Below are 21,251 nucleotides of genomic sequence, written 5' to 3' on the forward strand. Positions count from 1 at the left end.
TTATCTATGTAATTAATTAATTTGATTTTAGTCATTTACATTATGATCCTTTTCATTATAGAAATTTGAAAACGCCCGAGAAATATCTGCACCACATCGTGCATTTCAAATAACACAAATAGATGATCATATTATAGCCATAACATTTGAACCTAATAACGAAAGTATTTCCAAATTAAGAACCACGAAACAATCCGGGAACCGATTTGTATTTGACTTGAGATTGATAAAAATAGATGGTATTATCTGCTGTGAGGATGAGGTCCATGCAGAAATTGGACGATACTATATTTGTGGAGAGTTTGAATATTGTAACCTAAATCATTGTCCTAATATTTTAAATTTTGGCGAAGTAGAAGTTAATACTAAAGCTTCAAGAAAAGTTCGTTTTCAAAATAGATCAAAAATGGTAACTGCAAAAGTAAGGTACGACAAAGTAACAAGTGTTGTCGTCACACCTGAAAATTTTGTGATTCCTCCTAATTCGTCAAAGAAACTACTTATAACAATTAAACCTACGTGCTTAAAAGTGTGTAATAAGCTATCTTTCTTTATTTCGCATACACATGAAACAGTAGAATTGCCTAATAATACAGCAGATAATTTTCTAACCTATACAATAAAATGTTCTCTCAATGCTAAGTTCACTGTGAATCCAAAAATACTTGATATACAGTCACTACATAAATTGAATGAAAAAAGTCCAGAATATACCTATCTAGGAGATCAGTTAGATCTTCATATTAAAAGAAAAGCAATAGCAGATAAGTACCTGGAGATAAGTAAATCGACACGTTACCGGAAACCTATAGTGGAAAAAAATTGTAGTGGTAAAGACAGATGTTACCTTGAAGTCTTAGGACCACCTAGAAAGAATCCAAAATTGTTCTGTAAAACTATACGTAAAAGAGTAACAACGTATGATTTAACTGATATTACATTTGTTCCTTTTAATATTGACTTTGGTCGAGTTGCTTTGAACACATATGCAGAACATGAATTAACAATAAAAAATAACAGCAAATATGATATAAGTATCAATTTACTTAAAGACGAATGTATCATTTATACAGAAGATCAACATAGTGATATAATACTTAAAATTAAATCTTTCTCTGAAACGAAAATTAAAATATTTTGTTTAGGATTTGTCGAAGGAAATCATAAAAGATCATTTGAATATATGATAGAAAATAAGTATCACAGAAAACATCCTTATTTTCTTCAAGTAGGAAACCCAACATTATTAATATTGGAAAAAAGCTTAAAATTTGGAATGGTAACAACAGAAACATTTGTTACGTCTGTTCCTGTCAGAATTCACAATTATTTCAATGTTTCTGTAGATTTTGAATGGGATGAATTGACGTCAGAAGTTCCATTTGAAATAATACCACGTACTGGAAGTATACCGAGTCATGACTGCAAAATATGTGATATTCTTTATACCTGCAAACCTTCTAAATCAAAAATACACGAAGTGGACTTCATATCATTAAGTAAAGTGAGAAAAGTCATTCCCATTGAATTAAGTATCATAACAAGAAAAATATCGATAAAATTTTTACAACAAGCTGTTCTATTTAAAGATATTGCTTTGAACATAGAAACGATCGAGAGAGTAAAATTAGAAAATTCATCACGCGAAATAGCCATATTTCATATAGTAGAACCACTTATACCCGGTCTTACTATAGAACCCATGACTGGGACTATAAGACCGAAAACCATTTTGATATTCGATATCATAGTAAAAATTGCGTGCGTTTTGGAATTTGCATTTGATATATATTTAAAGGTTAATAACAAAGAGAATGTAATTTTACCTGTTAGTGGGAACGTAGTAGAGCCAAAATTGATTATTCATCCAAAACTTATATACATGTCACGTGTTCCCTGCCACCTGACCACTTATGTTCCAGTAACTTTTCAAAATATTAGCACACTAACAACGACTGTGGAAGTATTAGATACTGATGATGAAAATATTTTTAATCTATATTCTGCAAATGGAAACGACAAACAGAGAATTTTTGAATTTACTGTTGAAGGAGGGCAATCCAAGACAATGTTTATTAAAGTTCATGACATATTTAGAAGAGAATACGATATGTATATGCCATTTAAAATAAATGGGTTATTAGGACCACCAGATGAAAATGCTGGTTCTACGGAACTGCAGTACTATATTGGAGACTATGAACAGTAAATACTTAATACAAACTTAATTTTCAATGCTTTGTAATTTATGTTTCAGTTATACATATGTTTGTTATTTTCAGGCAATATGAAAATAATCCAAAAGTGAAACTAAAAACTATTAACAAAGATATAAGTTTTTGTCGAATACTTGGTGTTATAACTGGCCCTTGGATAGAATTTTCAGAGCAAAACTTTGAAATTGATTATTCTACGACAGACGATAATATACTTGAATTCACAATGAAGAATATATCAAAATACTTCTTGTATGTAACAATAATAACAGCAAAGCTAGTTCCAAATTTTACTCTCAAGTTAATTACAGAGGAGAGTCAGTGTATAGTGAATGAATCATGTATAAAATTTGAGTTTGACAGAGCTAAAGAAGCAGGTTTTCGTTTAATATTTCACCCAAAGGGACGTGGCAAGTTTATCGCAACCGCTATCTTATTTCTTGACAAGCATATGACAATTCCGTACAGCAACTTAACATTTTATGGAACTAGGCAAACGCCAGTAATGAAACAAAGCACTCATCGTGTAATATTTCCACCTTGTCGTGTAGGAAAAACGCTAACCCGTAATATATATTTAACTATTGAGATTGAATCAGATAAACGTTCATTTTCGTGTGTGTCCAGAGAAGAGCCAAATATGATAGTAAAATTTTTAGATGTTGAACTAATACCAGTTAATGAAATGTTCCATACTCGAGTTAAAGTGGAGATAACTGTATGTTGTCAAACAATGTATGCAAGACATTTAACATTGATGTTTACTCATGAGTGTGGTTCAGGTTGTGAAGTGGAAACCAGCTTTGTCTTCACATATTGTCAGTTGACATTGCACACAGAATTAGTTGAGCCGCTAGATAATCCGTATCCATATTTCCCTCTAAAAGAACAAGAAGATCTCTATGAGTACTTGGAAACCTGTTCCACTTTTTTAGAAAAGTGGATGTTTCAGCAAGGTTTCCGAAGGGATTTATATCCTGTTATACCTGACTCATTTCATGCTATTTCATCTTCATTGTGTTCCCAACAAAGTAGTGGCAAAAGTAAAGGAATCAATGTATCATATTTAAATTTTATTCGACGTATTGCTGGGCCTCTGATGAAACACGTGAGAAAGATAACGTACGTAGGTACCATGTATATGGAAAAATCTAGAATGGCTTGATTTTTGTTTGTTGTTTTTTTAATAATAATAATAATGACTTTTTGTTTGTTATAAGAAAAATGTTAATAATAATAATGATTTTTGTTTGTTAGAAGAAGTAAATTTTTATTTGTTTAGATGGGATAATATAAATTAATATTTAATAATGTTTTTTTTTCTCCAGACTGCACGGTGTTGAAGAGCCATTGAAAAGTGTACAAGAAATTCATGATACATATAGAGAAGTTATAAATCTGATCCGGAACCGAGGAGCCAATTTATGGGTATTGCAAGCTAAATTTCTTTTGAGTTATGAGCAGTTTGTCATATATTCCGAAAATGTAACTCCAAAACGTAATGCCGATATAATATTAACCAAAGAACTTATTGAAAATGTCGATTTATTCAATAGACTTAATAAACAATGCTGGATCGACTTTATTTTGCAAAGTTATAAAGTTTTTGTCATGGATAGCTGCTTTTTCGAATGTGTTTGTATGACTTCTATGCCAAGAGATATAATACAAATTTTAATAGATTGGTTCAATGAACAAATTGCTTTACAACGTAATAAATTTACTATTAAAGGCAAACCAATCAAAATTATTACAAACATAACAACAGATCTATCAGATGGAAGGGCTATGGCAGCAGCGATTTTAAATTATTGTCCTTTTATGTCGGATCATTTTACTTTTTTTTCTGCTATGGACGACGATTCTACAGAAGCTGACTTTATCAATAATGCTTGTTTAGTAATAGAAGCTTTGAATTTATTAAGACTTTATTTCCCGATAACCAGTAAAGAATTTTTACAACCTTCATTTTTACAAATGCTATTTTTGTCAATTCATTTATATGTTACATTGCCAATGTTTAATCCGAAAGATTCCATCATATTCAATCCTCCATTACTAAGGACTTCAACGCGCCAAGTAGCTATAGCGCCGACCAGTCAGGAAACTTTAATGTTTAATTACATGATACTAAACACCAATCCACATAACTTTTTAGTTGAAAAAGTTCCATCTGTTGAAAATGGAAAGAGGATGTTTTTAAGTGTAAAATACACAGCAAATTTTGTGAGTGAAGAGACATGTGTACTTCTCGTGCATGGTTATAATAAAACTAGAATATTTGACACATATATAATATTTTTACTTAAAGGCAACGTAGGAGCGTTGAACCCGGTGAAAAAAGCTAAAGTCACCGGGCCGCTTTATCGGCCGATTAAAGTTGATGTTTTAGTTTCTTCTCCGTTTGTGTTGTCTTCATCGTTCTCTCTATCTCTAACTGACGAAGAACCTGTAATACCAGTAATATTTGAAGAAAATCAAGCCAAACTTAAACGCAGTAGATTCTATGTTAAGAGACTCAATCTGATTGATAAAGAGATTAGTTTGACTGGTTTACCAAAAGAAAGTGGACAAGAGGTCACACAACACAAACTGTATTTACAAATAATATGCCTCAGTACTCAAGTTTCAAATTCTTGGATTTGGTTCCGAGGTGAAATAGGTGAATTTTTTATTAGAGTGTCATCTCAGCCTCGTTGGGATTTAGCTATAGAAACACTGCAAGCGAAAGTAAATTCTTGGCCAATGGATCCTTGCACTTGTGGAGAATCATGCGAATGCTATAGAACAACTGTTCTTATGATACCACACCGAAATGAGCTAATGGTGAAATCTTTACGACATGCCCTGCTGGAACATGCATCGTCAAATATGATACAAGTATTCGACCAATTAATAGGTAAGGTTTTGTGTAAATTTGTTTTTTAAAGTATACAGTGTGATTAATATCACTCTATGAAACTCGAAAGTCAATCTCTATTTAATATTTTTATTGTAGGAACTGTGTAGGGCAAAAATCTAACACATTTTGATTAATATATATGAGGTTTTTATTATTTATACGAATATAATAAAACTGTTTAAAATTATGTATATTTTATATAAGTAGGTACTTGTAAAAGTGTTATTATCAAAGCAAAAAAATTATATGTAATGTCAAATGAACAACAGGTGAAAAATGTTAATAATTCGTGATCAATTTTAGAAACCACAACGGGAAAGATAATTCTGGGGATGCTGTTTGCCGAAGGTGGCACCAACATGTCGGACGTGCGACACATCCTGCGCTGCGAGGCCTCGTACCGGATCACCTCGCGGTCGCTGGAGCCCAGGATGGACCAAGTCATCATGCAGCAGCACACAGACGCTATGCTACCCTTACTGGTCACCCTACCTGCACATGATAAAGCTGAGAAGTACTCGGTAACATTTACTTCTGAATGTGGAATGGATATCAGAACATACAAGGTTCTCTTCATTTCTGAAAGTGCAGATCAAGGGTCTGGATAATAGAATTTTCATAGTATTATGTCTATTCGATTGAAATGAAATTGTAAGCAATCTGTTATTCGATTGTCCTAAATAATCGCAATACATAGGATTACAACATCATCTATCAAAATTTACTTTTTATATTTAATCACTTTCTTATTCTATACCTAATCAATTTTGTTTACTTTAGTTTCCTTAATGATTTTTTTTCCATTACTTTGTTATTCATATTATTATACTACTATCTTTTAATTTTACTTATTCTTAACGTGTTGTAATATGTCTTTGTTATTATTTTAGTCCCATGCTAATATATTATACATACATATACATTTCTAATTGTATATTATTAGGCTTCCTATTAAAAAAATCACAAAAGGTATCACAGTCCCTAATGCAAGCGGAAACATGAAGATGAGAGAACAAAAATAACTCTCTTTCATCCTATCGTCTCTATTTTGGTAAGTAGGCATCCGTTAGATGGAATCCAGGTTTGCCCAGGAGCAGGACGAAGACAAGTAATAATAAAAGGGTTTTCTGTTTAGAAGGAATGGAAGTCTACTTGCAAGGTCAATCGATCAGCGCACCCGGCGGAGCATGATATCAATCAGAATTAGGAAGAGAGCCGTACCACTCTCCGCCTTGACCGACCATGGAGTGCGCGTGGCCGAGCGCGACCAGGCTTTGATTAGCAAAAAGTACGTCCTCTGGACTTTGTAGAATGTAGTGGATACACAGTAGGATCTGTACCACAACACACCCTACAGGTTAGGAAAAAATTCGGCAACGCGCGTGTGACACCCCTGGTGTTGCAGACGTCCTGTGGCTATGGACGTCCATAGGCTGTGGTACCCACTTCCCCATCAGCCTTATGTCTGTTTACCTGCTATTGTACATAAAAAAATATTATCATATATATAGAGTAAACTAGAATTACAGACTGACTATTTAAGCAAATAAAATGATTTGATTTGACCAGTTTGACCTGCTTTACCGATTCCCTATGAAGTGGGATAAGTGTAGGATAATTAGATAATTATGAGAATATACCTACAACTACAATAGTATTATTAAAAGATATCATATTATCCACACCAACTAGATACACCTGTACCTCAGACTTAACAATAAATCGCCGTCTGCTGATGAGTGACACCATTATATATGCATTAATTTTTGCTTCGTCTATAACCAATTAGCGTCGTCATATTGTTATAAATATATCCAATTCCATACTTTTAGGAAGAGGATTTTCCATCTCCATACATAGTTAAATTTAAAACTAATTACAGGGTTTTTGTTTGATGATCACGTTATATTTCCTTGTAACTGATTATACTAAATACTTAATTATTCAATTAGATTAAATAGTACCTACTAAAAATATTCTTATTTGAAGAACCTATCAGTGTAGTAAATTAAATTTCCTATTTTACTTTTTTTACTTATCCTATAGAATTGCAGGATGAAAATAGTACCTAAACCCAAAAAGGGTTGTTGTCAGCCAGGCATCTGTTTGAAAAGTAGAACTGAATCTTCAAAAGTTTGAGATTGATTTTTTACGTTGACGATGTCACAGCTTCGAATGCAACCAGGAACACGTGTGGACTTGGTATTTATTTATTCAACTATGCGTGAGGATGATAGAAAGAAACCTTTAGGTTTATTTTTATATATTTATTTCAGTACTAAGAATAAAATAAATAAGTTTTTGGATAAATAATTTGGTCTGTAACACATACATAAGTAGTACTTTTTCTTTTATTGAAATCAATTTTTTTTTGTAATAGTGCAACAAAAAAATTACATTTCCGGAACTTTCCTTTTGTCTTTTGTTTAATTTTATTACATTCCACGGCTGCAACTTAAACTGTTTTCCATCTCATTTCCTTCGCTTTCTTACCGTTTTATAAATTGATATGATGATTTTAGTGTTACATTTTTAGAAGCATTATTAGTGGGCTCCGACACTTAATGGCTGAGGAAGAAACCGGAAATGTGCTCAGATGAGAGAGAGAAGCAATATTAACTGTATATATTTTTTGTTGGGAATATATAGTACTTATCTCATCCTTTCCTAATAAAATTATTTCGATTTTCTTTATCAAAATATCTACGGAAATATTATTTCAGTATGCTACTTCAGCTCGCTGTTTCCACGTGACCCAAACTGAAGCGCATTCCCTCTCTTTATACGTTTATATTAAAAAGGGGAGGAATAGTTGACAATTATAACTATAAAGATATAAATAATCTACGTATAACCGTGGGATAATTTAACTATTTATGATAAGTCAACAGCGGCCGTGTGAATCCAAGTCGGTAGAAAGCCGATCTGAGCGACCAACTATAAATCCACCACTCGTGTGATCATGCCTTCATTGCTCCACTGAACGGCATCACTGCAGTGTCTTTGTGTCTGTCTGTTTGATTTATCATACATTAAACTTTAGTTGACATAGTGGTGTTGTGTGTACAATGGATTCTCAGCAGTTTCGTGAATTCGGAAAGGCAGCTATTGACCTGGTGGCCGACTATTTGGATAATATTAGAAAACTGTAAGTACTTACATACTACCAGTATATAGATGTGCACATATTTAAGTAGTCATAATTACCTAATTAAAATGTTTATTATTTTATTGCCCTTTATAGCACATCACATTGCTATAACACACATATTTTAACCATAATTTCATGCCGTTGGAAAATATTTATGTATGATTAGTTATTGTCTTAATTTTTTTATTGATTATCTTAAGTAGATTTCTTGTGCATTTATTTACAGAATACTTATTGGGCTCATTTATATTACAAAAGGAACGTAAAAAGAATGAATTTATTAACAGAGATTTGATGCATCCATACAAAGTATTTTTTTGGTGACTAAAGAAAACTTCCGGGGATTCCGGGTTCTGTTCAATCATTTATTAATTCAGTTGCGTTAATTGTTTGCAACAAAAACATTTTTAATTAAATATGTAAAATTACTTGTTATTTTATAATATCCGATTTAATATTATAATGAAATGAACACCGCAATTGTTTCTTTGTTAATTTTTTCTCATAATTATAACAAAGAGCTGTCTTTACGACAGTATTCAGATAAGTAGGTACTAAAATGAAGACTTCAGATATTTCTTTGTATTCTCGCCTTTTATCGAAGCAATAGTTAGTTCATACTATTTTTTTTAAGTTATCTACTTTGAAATGATCGATAGTGGCAGAAGGTATCGGATAGTGGAAAAGGCGGAAGGATCGATAGTGGCAAAACACGCGCCTACAATGAAAATATGGTTATTGTTTGTTGTTATCAGCTCTCTGCAAGACATTTTCGTAACCCGGACTCTTCTGTCTGGTGCATCATTCGCTTATTTAACAAAAAAATTTACTCGTTAGTTACATAAGATTGGTTTCATTTTCGTTTCGTATCGGTTTGAACATGTTGAAGAAATCTGTATTCTAGTTGATGATTAACTATTGTGTGAAATGATGGTAGCAATGGCAATCCAATCCATTAATATTGCCCAGGAAATCGTTGTGTGTTACATTTCATATAAAGGCCACGAATCTTATTCATGACTAGTATACGCTGGATTGAAAGTAAAAAACTAATAAGTACTTACTAATTGAAAATCAAAAAAAAAATCCTAATAGTCATGTAACGATCATCAACGTAGTTATTAAAGAATGATTTTAATTGTACTTCTGTGATTGATTAATTAACATAGGTATAATAAAATTAACATTCTATGGGTCAACGATGTACCGAACACGCTAGGTACCTAGTCAATTTACTCAATGCTCATTCGATACCTACATACTTAGTTGAGATATTAAACTTCATCTACTTTATCGTCATCGGCAGACCAATCTCACTTTCTTCCGATCAAGTCGCGGCATAACATCACACACGATAAAATCTTGTAGATACTCATTATCTTTTACCCACAACATCATTTGCGCTAAATTTACCTTTGTCAATATCTCAAAATGCGCTAGGTTTCCTTAATGCAGCCAGCAATACAAATATACAAATACCTCATCATTTCAACAAAGAAAAAACTAATTGTCATCGATTCGAAAGTACTTAGAAAATTTTCAAGTTTGTCAAATTACAAAACAAGTGTCCAATCCATATTGCTAACCATATGGTACCTCAAAATCATTGACTAACTACATACTTATTTGTTATTTACCTACCTAAGTACCTAAATAGGTAAATGTTTTCGACAATACATTTCTCAAATTTCTCAATTGCTGAAATCCATCCTAAATAATGTGAAAGTGTGTTTGTCCGTCTTTCACGTCCAAACGGAACAACGTATTGAGGTGATTTTGGTATGGACATAGAGAGCTGGCGAGTATCATAGGCTACTTATTGCCGCGGGCGGAGCTGCTAAGGGCAACAGCTAGTATAGAAATAAACCAATTACAGTTTTCATATACTTTATTGGAATAGTAGCACAGCTCAATCGATCTATAAAAATCAAAATTATGGATATTCTTATTTCAATTATAGGGATAGTGATTAGATTAGGTATAGGGAGTTTTTAAAATTAAATTTATAATATTGTGACTAGGTATACGACACATGTGTGTGTACGCGTAGTTATGTCGTTATAATAAAGCGTGATGATAAAATCAATAACCTATATATAAGGCCACATAGACGAGTATAATAAAAAAGTAACAGCCTGAAAATATATTTCCGTAGTTTTTCAAGGTAAAGTGATTTTAAAAGCATGATGTATTTTTCCAAATGTGTATGATAAAATTAAACATTCACCGAAAAGAAAAAATATAATCTCACTCTCGCCATGGTGTTTTGTTTACATACCTATAATAAGAACACTTGGCGGTTAACAGGTTTCTAACGATATTATTTACATATACTAGTATAGAAATTCGTCCAGGTAATATAATTTTACATACTGACATACAAGACACGCGCAAAACATACCTAACCCGTTCCTTGCAGAAGGATAAAAATATACCTACGCCTGTTTTTATCAAGTCTTGAAATAAAACTAGTTTCTTATTTCAGAGATGTTTTGCCTTCAGTGGAGCCTGGATATCTGCTGAAAGCCCTCCCAGAAGATGCACCAGAAGAGCCTGAGGATTGGCAAGACGTATTGAAAGATTTTAGCACAAATATCGTACCTGGCGTAAGTATGTATTGTTATAGAATAGAATAGGTAGTTTATTCGCCACTAAATTATAAGATTACTATAGGGATTCCGTGTTTGGACTACGGTACCCTAAACAACTTGCCAAATATAGCCTAACAATAGTTTATAAGAAGTACTTTGCAGTTATAATTTTCATGTTTTTTTTTTATTATTTCCAGGTAACACACTGGCATTCTCCAAGATTCCATGCGTTTTATCCCACTGGATCATCATACCCAAGTCTGGTGGGTAATATCCTCAGCGATGGCCTGGGAGTTATTGGTTTCAGTTGGGTAAGTAGATCGTAGACGTTAAATGAAACTATTTTAATTAATCCATCGTACCTATTGTCCACACTGCCCTTACCTATAGCAAACTAGATCAAATTTTTTATTCAGAAACTAAACCTTCACAGGAACTTTGTCACGTCATATTCTAAATTAATTAATATTTACCAAATTTATCTAACTTTATCTATTGTCCGAAATTTTACATATTATAATTTTAATTCAAATATATTTCCTTAGATGTCCAGTCCAGCGTGTACGGAATTGGAAGTGGTGACGCTGAACTGGTTGGGCAAGCTGCTCGGACTACCTGAAGAATTCCTCAACTGCTCCAAGGGCCCGGGCGGCGGAGTTATTCAGGTATTACTTTATACTAATTACATTTGTAGGTACAGATAAAGGAAATCCGATCAGAGATTCTGAATATGATCACAATTCTCATACAATAAATTTCTTAATGTGATGTTACACTGGAATTATGGGCGACCTAATTAATATTTAATTATACATTACAGGGATCCGCAAGTGAAGCAACCTTAGTTGGATTGCTTGTCGCTAAAGAAAAAACTGTCCGTAAATTATTGAAAAATAATCCAAGCCTTGACGAAGGTGTCATTAAATCTAAGCTGATTGCGTACACTTCAGACCAATGTAATTCATCAGTAGAAAAGGCAGGATTACTTGGGTCTATGAAAATGAGATTATTGAAAGCTGACGCAGACGGACGACTTCGCGGCGAAACATTGAAAGCTGCATTAGAAGACGACAGAGCCCGGGGTTTAATACCTTGCTATGTGGTCGCAAACCTCGGCACCACGGGCACTTGCGCCTTCGATCCATTATATGAATTAGGTCCAATATGTAATGAAGCTGATGTATGGCTTCACGTCGACGCCGCCTACGCCGGCACTGCCTTCATCTGCCCAGAGTACCGACATCTCATGAGAGGGGTAGAGTACGCTGATTCCTTTGATGTTAACGCTCACAAATGGATGCAAGTACATTTTGACTGTTCGGCTATGTGGGTGAAAAATGGTTACGATCTTATCAATACCTTCGACGTCCAGCGCATCTACTTGGACGATGTCAAAACAGATATCAAAATACCAGATTACAGACACTGGCAAATGCCATTGGGCCGTAGATTCAGGGCTTTAAAGTTATGGACTGTTTTAAGGATAAATGGTGCTGAGGGAATACGGAGTCACATTCGTAACCAAATCAACCTCGCCCAGTACTTTGCTAAATTGGTCCAAAACGACGATCGATTTATCGTTGAGCCTGAGCCATCGATGGGTCTCGTTTGTTTCAGATTAAAGGATGGTGATGTCATCACTAAGAGATTACTGGAAAATCTTACAGAGAAAAAGCAGATCTATATGGTAGCCGCCACATATCGAGGCAGATATATCATTCGGTTTGTAATCTGTTCACGCCTAACAACAACAGAGGACGTCGAGTTTAGTTTTAGTAAGATAAAAGAAGAAGCTGATCAGATTTGTAAACATAATGTGCACACAAAAACTCAAATATCTGCAATTAATCTTGAAGAGACAGTAAGTGTGTGCGAGAAATCAAAGTAATTTGTAGTATTATTTTATTAGATAGTAAAAAAATGTTTGCAATGTAGGTACTTACTTATTAATTATTAATATCATAATTTAATTTAAATTATGGGTACACCATTAAATAGCAGTACCTTTGGAAAGGCGGAATATCCTATGTAGTTCAGAAATGAATTTCAAGGTTTATTAAATTACCCCATAGTAAGTTCGAGACAACACTACATTTTAAATTTAATACTACATACTAAACTTGAAAATTATTTTTCAAGTTTAGGTTCAATCCATGGAACTAGTACTTAGGTACTCATACGACAAATATATTATTTTCATACTATTTGTCGCTATCACAGGGCTCAAGCTATGTCGTAATGATCCATACCAAAGTGCGCGGGGCCCATCTAATCTATGGTCCATACAAGTTTAGCCGAGAGCTGTTTACAAACTGTACCTACCTACTTTTTTGTTATATGGATACCTAACAGCTAAACGAAAAAATAAATACAAACATTATACCAACTTATTTATTTTCAACCAGTCTCCTTAAATTATACTTAAAAAATCATTTTACCTTTATTACTAGACTAACAATTTTATACGCAAGTGCACGTTTTGCTAACACAAAGTCCATAAGAGTATCCTTTGGGCAAACAGTGTTCTTGGCACATAAAATCCTCAATGGGTTCTTCATCCTGGTTGTCACACGCCACACGATGGATTCCCTGTGATGGAATTTCTGGAATTCGATACAAGTATACTTTAATTTTTACTTAATGTGATGCTATCACCCTGCCTGTTCTATAGGTTGACATTAAGGTCAATATATAAAAAAATAACGATGCGTATAATGTGATTTAGGTAGGTTGGGTACTTCACACTTTTGCCGTTAGTCAACGACGACTCACAAAAGAAGTGTCTGTGAGAAGACTTGGCGTAGGTAGGTATGTCCGAAATTTATTATTCCTACTTAGTAATAAACTAGGTACCTAAATTCGAATGATGTTTTACTTAATCATGATAAAATTTTCACTTAATCACTTACCTACTTGCATCCTACTTGTTCCGAATTTATATTTTAATTCAATACGTTTATCATTTTAAAGTGGTAGTTGTATAAGTAACGTAATTATCAATCCAATTGTAATGTAGGTACCTACCTAATAAATCAATATTCATGAATGAATAATAAATGTATTCAAATAAGCCATTCCTGACTTGCTCATCTAGGAGCACGGATGATACCATAGATATAAGAACATTCTGTGATTAGACCCATATTCTACAGTCTAAGTTCCACCAACGAGCTTCATCCATATCAAAATTTCAACAAAATCAGAAACTATTATCGTTGTTGGGAGTAATTTACGCTGCGCTAATATAATAATATAAAATATACCATTTCAGACCTCAGTGTTTACTAATGGAAATAAGTACCTAGGTATATTGCGTAAAAACGTCCCTAATTTACTAGGTATCTAATTATCCTAAATTAATGACCTGGGAAATTACCTGCATACACATTAACAAGCTACTCACACGCAATGTCGAACAAAAAATCCGATGAGTAAGTACCTAATGCCCATTGATCGATGTGTCGTTGCATTGATTTATATATACGTAATATCTATGCGTAATACTTAAATACGTAGGTATTTAAATACGTAGTAGGTATAAGCATGTCCCGAGGCATTCGTTCCTGCTAGGAATAACGGGACAAAACTATCTTACCTACGTTACTCACCAAAATTATAGCTTTCTACAGGTAAGGAAATCGTTTGAGATAATTCTGTCCAGATACTTTACCACACTTTACATTGTACCTATTTTGTGTAATAAACTTTACAATTTATAAATAATATTACCTACTTACACTCCGATGTGACAAATAGGTACCTCTTTATTATATATTTCTTTTATCTATGCTCTTTATAATATTTAAATACATAGTGTTCATGAGGCCATACGTCTACACATCTGCTTAAAGATGAAAAATATTTTTGAAGAAGACTTACCAGTACTGGAAGTGTCATGTGCAGATACATCCAATTTTATTTTTGGCGACGAGTTTTCATTTCCTTGCACATCTTCAATGGCCACAAAAGTATCATCTCTAGGAAAACCAGATACATTTTGTGATATAAACATGATTACAACTAACATTATTATCAGAGTTCCTTTAACAGCCATTTTAAAAGCAATCCTTTGTTTATTATCTTTCTAATTCAAAGAGATCCAGGGGTCTACTGCTACAAACGAAGTCAAAAGTATAACTGCTTTTGCAATGATTCACTGAATGAACACAAACACGTAGGTACATAGGTATAACTAAGTTCCTACATATATAATGATACCCGGTATGGACCTTATGCCAAGGTGATAGCAGCGAATTTGGAGTCACCTTTGTTAAGTTGATGTGCTATTGACTGCACCATTGTTCTGTATACTATGAAAAGTCATATACTTAATGTGAATGTGAGTAATATTTTTCCTGATAAACCAAATTTAATTGACTAAATTCTGACTAACGGCTGAACTACTTATTTATTAATTAACGCTAAAGTAGATCCCAAGACTCGTTTCAAGCCGTTTTCGTATCACCGTTTCTGCTCGCGTACCTAAGTAAGTTCGATGACCATTTTTGTGTCTTTTTTATACCTGTATCATAGTTACCTACCAACATATTTTTAACTCCACAGGCCTAACCCTGACGTTCATAAAAAGTTATGAGTAAGTATAGGTAACTACTTTAAGGTAAAGTAGGTTAATTTCGTTCTACCTACCTATATCAATGTAAAATATTAAATAGCTTAAAGTGTATGTTTTTTTATGAATACTTAACGTGATAAATCTTACCCAGGACTTTTATTACTAGGAGGAGGATTGTTTTCTACGAGGAAGGCCATGCAAGTTTTTGGTGCAGGCACTGTATAGGTGCATTTTTAGGCAACTGGATTTTTAAAGATTTTTTTTAGACAACTGTATATAAGATATGCACCTATATCCTGCTTTTTTAGGTTTATTGTTAATAAAATCGAACATACTTATTTAAACATATGACCTATTGATACGTTCGCGCTGTTGAATATTCAACATAAATGGTAATCAAGGTACATACCTCCTCGCATGTTATGGCAAAGTGCGGCTATAGGTACCTATTCGATTAATTCATGAGTTTTCTTCTCACATCAGTGTTTTCCCGGTTTCTCCATTAGACAAAATATTTTTATCTCTACATTTTTTTTAATCACTGAAAACTTGCCTAAACTGGCTCCCATTTATGCATAGAATAGGCGTTCGGGCTTACCTATGTTATTTTCTCTCTAATACCAAAAATTATTCGGCCACGCGAACGAAGTCACGGGCCTGATGCCCGTGACTAATAGTTAATAAGGTTTTTACAAAAATTAAATTTTAGACGCAGCTTTTATTGTCAAAGATTTTGTATTCAATATAAGACAAATAAATCATCCGTCCATCAGTAAACCGTTGAAGTATTCCCACGTTTGGAGCCGTTCTCGGGAACAACATCGCATTACAATGCGATGAATGCGTTTGAACCCAAACTAAACGTGTAAAATTTCAGCTCCATCGGTTGAAGATATCTGTTTCAAATTGAGTTGCAAGATTCCGCCCGAGACATAGGGTTGGTTAGGGTCATAGTGGATGACATAATAACATTGCAAGTTAAATAAAAACTTGTTTTTGACGTGACAACGTCTTAAATTAGGTTGCGGCTGGGAGTCACTTATGAAAAAGTGTAACGCCCGGTAACGTTACGATGAGTCACCGAACGAGAGAGGCCCGCCGAATGCCTTGCGTCTCTCTCCCACTCAACTATGATCGGTCTGCCGCGCGCGTAAAAAGACGTTGTCACGTAAAATCTTCGCCCGTAAAACCGACTTTACAGGCAACCATTTTTTTTTTTACATCTCGGTATATCGAAATAGTAAGATCTATAGTATATATAGTAGATAAAATAGATTCTTATTGCGATAAATACAGCGATATGATTTCAGACTTTCAAATTGAGGCTATCGATGTCAACGCTATCTGGCAACACTGCCATCAATGTTCGAATCTGTCACTGTCATCAAGATTAAACTGCAATGACTAAACTGTTACTGCCATCAAGCTGCCATCAATGTCCTAATCTATCACTGTCAAGCAAGCTGACAATGACAATTCTAGTAGGTAGGTACCTACCCTACCTACCGTACCGTTTATTTAGACGAGTTGGTTGTTGTCCTTGTTTTGTTACCTGCTGAATAAATTTTCCTAATCCCATATAAATAATCGAAAGTATGGTTTATTTACATTTTCCTTCGAATCTAACTGAAGAAGAATTGATGCTACAAGCGAAGTATCAAAAACTTAAAAAGAAAAAAAAAGCATTACAGGCCTTGAAAGCTCCAAAACAAGAGCCTGAAAAGCCAATACTACCTAAAAGACCAACAGAAGCTAGAGATGCACGGGAAATAGCTCGCAAATTGATTAAAAGTGGCGCTATACAGGCTATAAAAAGTCCACCGCCACCACCACAAAATGCAACTTTTAAAAGACCTCGAGCAGGTACATACATTTGTTTATACCTAAGTAATATTCTTAAACAATCATATTAAGTATTATGCTCATTATCTACAGGCAGAGAAAGAAAACTCAGTGGATCGGCAGGTGCCGCAGGAGGGGTGGCATCATATCAGCCATTTAGTGCTTCACAGGAACCTCCTCCTCCTGAAGAAAAGACTGCTCCCCGTGTGAAATACCTTTATGACTCCTTTGTCACTGCACGTGATAAGTAAGTATTCTTGTTTAGTTATGTATATTATTTCAAATGAGAAATTCATATTTTTTAAATTTCATATGCACTAGATACTTGTGGATAAAATAAGAAAAGAGTGCTTGATCAGGACCTAATCACTTACTCATATTGTGTTAGTCATTAACTCATACTGAGTTAGTTATGATCTAATGGTAAGCCCAGATTATATTCTATTCATGAAGTTGAGAAGTGTTTTGACAATATTTGATGAAATTCTCGCTATTTATATATAAATTTGTGAATTTGTCTATGTAAACATAAGTCACAAGATGGTGGTGGGGTACTTGACCAGAAGAACCTGGTATTGCTATTGTACAATATGAATTAATGCAATAGGTAGCCATGGACAACTGATAGGAGGAATGAAGTAGAAGGTATTGAGACATTTATGTCACCAATGCATAGCTCCCCAATTTTCAGTTCTTCAAGATGTTGCTGTTCTGTATATCAAACACAAAATAGAAATACATTTTCAGAATATATCTAGAAGTTTATTTTTTGTTTTTGTCCTAAAGATATAACAGTAAAAAATGTAATAATAAAAAATATTTACATTTCTAGAGAGGAGAAGACCCCAAGGCCTAATGCTGGTGGTGATGCAGCTGCCACAAGTGGACCCCGAAGCTCAACATTGTTAGTCACAGGCAGCCAAATAACCGAGGAAGTCATCAGACGCAGACTCAAGACCTTTGAACCATTTACTTATACACAGGAGCCTGATGATGACAAGTATGTAATTTTATGGGTTTCAAAAAATACTTCATGCAGCTTTCTCAAGAGTAATTAGACAGTATATTCAAACCATAGAATATTGGTAATCTTTTGCGGAAGCCAAAGAGTTCCAGCCAGCCAGGACTTCTTGTGGCTGATTTTTTAATTTTATCCTACCAGCCTCATGGCTTATATGATAATAGATGTAGGATATATGACAATAGATAATGATAATAATGTGCTTGTTGTTCTGTCATTAAAAAATTAGAACAATTATTTATGTCTCACAGACTTTATTACTTACATTAATTGTCCTATCACCTGTTTGATACACTGCACTGGTATCCCAATCCTTAATCCCTTGACTTTAATACAAAAAGCAATAGTAATACTATATACTATTGTACATATGAATGTGACCATGTATGATTGGCTGCACATGTGTACATAAAGGAGAACACATGGCAATTGGACAAAGGTTCTGGAATAGAATACACTACACATGCCAAAATATCCATCACTACTGATTATTGCAATACACTTTCAATCTGCTTACTTGTTATGCTTGCCTGCCATTTATGTTTTCAATTTGTTTTTGCAGGGTATTCTTAACATTTGATTCCGGTGAAATTGCCAGTCATGCTCAGACTGCTTTGGATGGAAATGAAGAAGGTTGGAGAGTGACCACAGCACGCCGACCGCCGCCCACCGGCGCTTGGACCCCATCTGCATCACCTCGTAACGCTCCGCCACCTAAAGACCCTAAGCGTACTTTAGTATCATATGATGATATATTTGAATAAAAAATTATATGTGCTGTAATTTTTGTTTTGTATGTAAGTTTTTGTCTATTGAAAATAATAATATACCTCAGAGAGGCCAAGATAACATAAGGCTTGGACAACTGGTGTAAGCTTTATTAAGCTCTTAACTCTTTATAGCTGAACCTTCAACATGTATTTTGGTGTTGAACATCCATCATAAGCTAAACTTAGCTTGCATAGATGTAGCTATATACCCTACATCTTTTGGCAAAGTTTGCCAGCTCATTGATGCTCGTTGACAGCATGCTAGCTATGTTTAGCTAACAATGTATAAATTCAACTAAAATAAATACAAATTCAATTCATTGTGATGTTTAAGTGACATGACAGGCGTATCCAGGGGGAGGGTTTTGGGGGTTCAAAACCCAGAAAAGATATAATTTTAAGACATTCATAAAATTAAAGACTGCTTATCTCATTCATAGTACTCCTACACTAAAATATGTGGTTTGAATTCTCAACAAGACAACTGTCACTATAGAACATGTGTCTGGAAAAGAACTCTGAATTTTTACTTTTCATACAAATATAGGTCCCCATGCAAATTATTTGTATGGGTAGTTCAAAATTTTACCTGGCTTAGTTTTCATTACAATATCTTTACCATTGTATTAAGATTTGTATTAACAATTTCTTTTAAAATCATAACACAAGTGTTATAAATATAGGTTAAATGAAAAAGCAACTTCTGTTATCATGACATTGCTTTTTTATTTAGCCTATATTGTCCACTGCTCTAATAAGAACTCCCCCATTTCTCAATATTCTAATGAATATGTTATTTTATTTACTTGAACCCTCCCTGATACTAAAACCTGGCTACACCCTTAAGTAACATTATATCACACTAGTTGGTATCCATTGTACAACTAGAATAGTATAAAACAAAAACCTCTTTAACTAAAACCAAAATATAAAATCATTCTGTCTCATTCTTCTTTTTATCCTTGTCATGTCTCTTGGAATGTAGCACCATCTTGCTTCTGGTCATGAATCTCTTCATACACACAGGACATTCATATCTCTTATCTCCGATATGCATTTTCACATGCATTACTAGATTGGTCTTTTGTGTAAAAGTCTTAGCACATATTTCACATGCATATGGCTTGATACCATTGTGGACTTTCTCATGGCGATCTAAATCTGCTTTTCTATAAAATGAAGAACAACATGTAGTGCATACAAAGTTTTTTATCCCTTTATGTGACAATTGGTGTATACTCAAATGCCCGAGCTGTGTGTATGTCTTCCCACAGGTAGTACACATATAGGGCCTCTCCCCAGTGTGTGTTCGTAAATGCTTCTTTAATTCGTAACCAGTTTGGAACGTTTTGCCACAGTGGTCGCATGGGCGTCGCTCTTTGGGCACATAACGTTTTCTTTTCTTTTTTGCAGGTGGATCTTCCTCATCTGATATCTCTATTACTTCACATTTAACTACGATCTCTTCAACTGGAGTATCTACCACGGGAACCTCTCCGAAAGGTGGATCTTTTTCAGGAGCATCAACTAAATCCTTGGTTGTGGGAACTTCAGTTACGGGTGCTTCAGCAACTGGAATCACTGTTATGGTTGAGCTCATTTTGGCTGTTAACCTATCAAACTATTTCTTTTTTGCCTTATATCAGTAGGTAGGTAGAGTGTTTTGTTTTATCATAAAAATAGAGAATAGTATTGTTTAGATTTCTTTCCTCTTCCACTTAATTCACTTTCATACACAAATTGACTTGAGTTGACAGTGATAGACTGTCAAGTCATTTTTTTTATTTATTCCCTCGTTTCATTGACGAGGCAAAATGTACTAGCCCATGCAGCCAAGTCTTTTGTAATTCATTTGATTCATTCCGGCGATATTGAAAGTTATTATATATTATATAATGATAATAATATTACATATATATTTAGTATAAACGTTAAATTTTTAGGCCCCTACAACTTTTCAAGTATGCATTCCAGCATTTTTCAGAAATCATAATATAACTTACAAAATTTCCTTATTAAGCTACATGAAAGAACATTTTAAAGAAAAATAAAACCTGTTCAAATATGTTATTTATCTTCTAGCTTACATTATATACTATTATTATAAAGAGGTAAGCGTTTGTGAGTTTGTATATTTGAGGCGAGTAAGCTCAGAAATTACCGAACGGATTTCAAAAATTCTTTC

At 33.9% G+C, this 21,251-nt stretch overlaps 5 protein-coding genes across 10 annotated transcripts in view; 3 read left to right on the top strand and 2 right to left on the bottom strand.

The window, feature by feature from the left end:
- The window catches only part of LOC128672171 (cilia and flagella-associated protein 47-like), a 36,137-nt gene extending 30,111 nt beyond the window's left edge, over positions 1 to 6,026 (top strand). For 3 of the 5 annotated variants that reach the window (XM_053749126.1, XM_053749131.1, XM_053749127.1), the window contains exons 2-4: positions 3,545 to 3,644; positions 4,895 to 5,115; positions 5,422 to 5,994. In XM_053749126.1, coding sequence (XP_053605101.1) covers positions 4,962 to 5,115; positions 5,422 to 5,726 — 459 coding nt within the window. In that variant the 5' untranslated portion in view covers positions 3,545 to 3,644; positions 4,895 to 4,961 and the 3' untranslated portion in view covers positions 5,727 to 5,994. Of the gene's footprint in view, positions 1 to 61; positions 2,206 to 2,282; positions 3,339 to 3,544; positions 5,116 to 5,421 lie in introns of those variants that run through there. The other 2 variants (XM_053749120.2, XR_008404924.1) reach the window with 2 other exon arrangements.
- A 101-nt stretch (positions 6,027 to 6,127) lies between these two features.
- On the top strand, positions 6,128 to 13,718 carry LOC128672223 (aromatic-L-amino-acid decarboxylase-like). 2 transcript variants are annotated; one of them, XM_053749226.2, is made up of 5 exons: positions 6,128 to 6,406; positions 10,755 to 10,875; positions 11,058 to 11,171; positions 11,406 to 11,525; positions 11,681 to 13,718. In XM_053749226.2, exons 1-5 carry the CDS (start codon positions 6,306 to 6,308, stop codon positions 12,746 to 12,748), a joined length of 1,524 nt encoding a protein of 507 aa, XP_053605201.1. In that variant the 5' UTR covers positions 6,128 to 6,305; the 3' UTR covers positions 12,749 to 13,718. The 2 variants fall into 2 exon arrangements, with proteins under 2 accessions (XP_053605201.1, XP_053605209.1); XM_053749234.2 differs by lacking the exon at positions 6,128 to 6,406 and adding an exon at positions 7,593 to 8,266.
- Positions 13,238 to 15,014, bottom strand: LOC135309759 (uncharacterized). The gene is made up of 2 exons (XM_064436096.1): positions 14,740 to 15,014; positions 13,238 to 13,463 (listed from the first exon to the last, which is right to left on the bottom strand). The coding sequence occupies exons 1-2, from the start codon at positions 14,912 to 14,914 to the stop codon at positions 13,321 to 13,323; spliced, it is 318 nt and encodes a 105-aa protein (XP_064292166.1). The 5' UTR covers positions 14,915 to 15,014; the 3' UTR covers positions 13,238 to 13,320.
- A 1,912-nt stretch (positions 15,015 to 16,926) lies between these two features.
- Nelf-E (Negative elongation factor E) lies at positions 16,927 to 20,013 on the top strand. Its single transcript, XM_053749286.1, has 4 exons — positions 16,927 to 17,296; positions 17,369 to 17,522; positions 18,108 to 18,275; positions 18,859 to 20,013. The coding sequence occupies exons 1-4, from the start codon at positions 17,029 to 17,031 to the stop codon at positions 19,058 to 19,060; spliced, it is 792 nt and encodes a 263-aa protein (XP_053605261.1). The 5' UTR covers positions 16,927 to 17,028; the 3' UTR covers positions 19,061 to 20,013.
- LOC128672276 (putative zinc finger protein 56) lies at positions 18,534 to 20,834 on the bottom strand. Its single transcript, XM_053749318.2, has one exon. The coding sequence runs from the start codon at positions 20,664 to 20,666 to the stop codon at positions 20,001 to 20,003; it is 666 nt and encodes a 221-aa protein (XP_053605293.1). The 5' UTR covers positions 20,667 to 20,834; the 3' UTR covers positions 18,534 to 20,000.
- Positions 20,835 to 21,251: the final 417 nt, after the last annotated feature.

Source organism: Plodia interpunctella, chromosome 1 (genome assembly GCF_027563975.2).
Source record: "Plodia interpunctella isolate USDA-ARS_2022_Savannah chromosome 1, ilPloInte3.2, whole genome shotgun sequence".
In the NCBI taxonomy this organism is placed as follows: Eukaryota; Metazoa; Arthropoda; class Insecta; order Lepidoptera; family Pyralidae; genus Plodia; species Plodia interpunctella.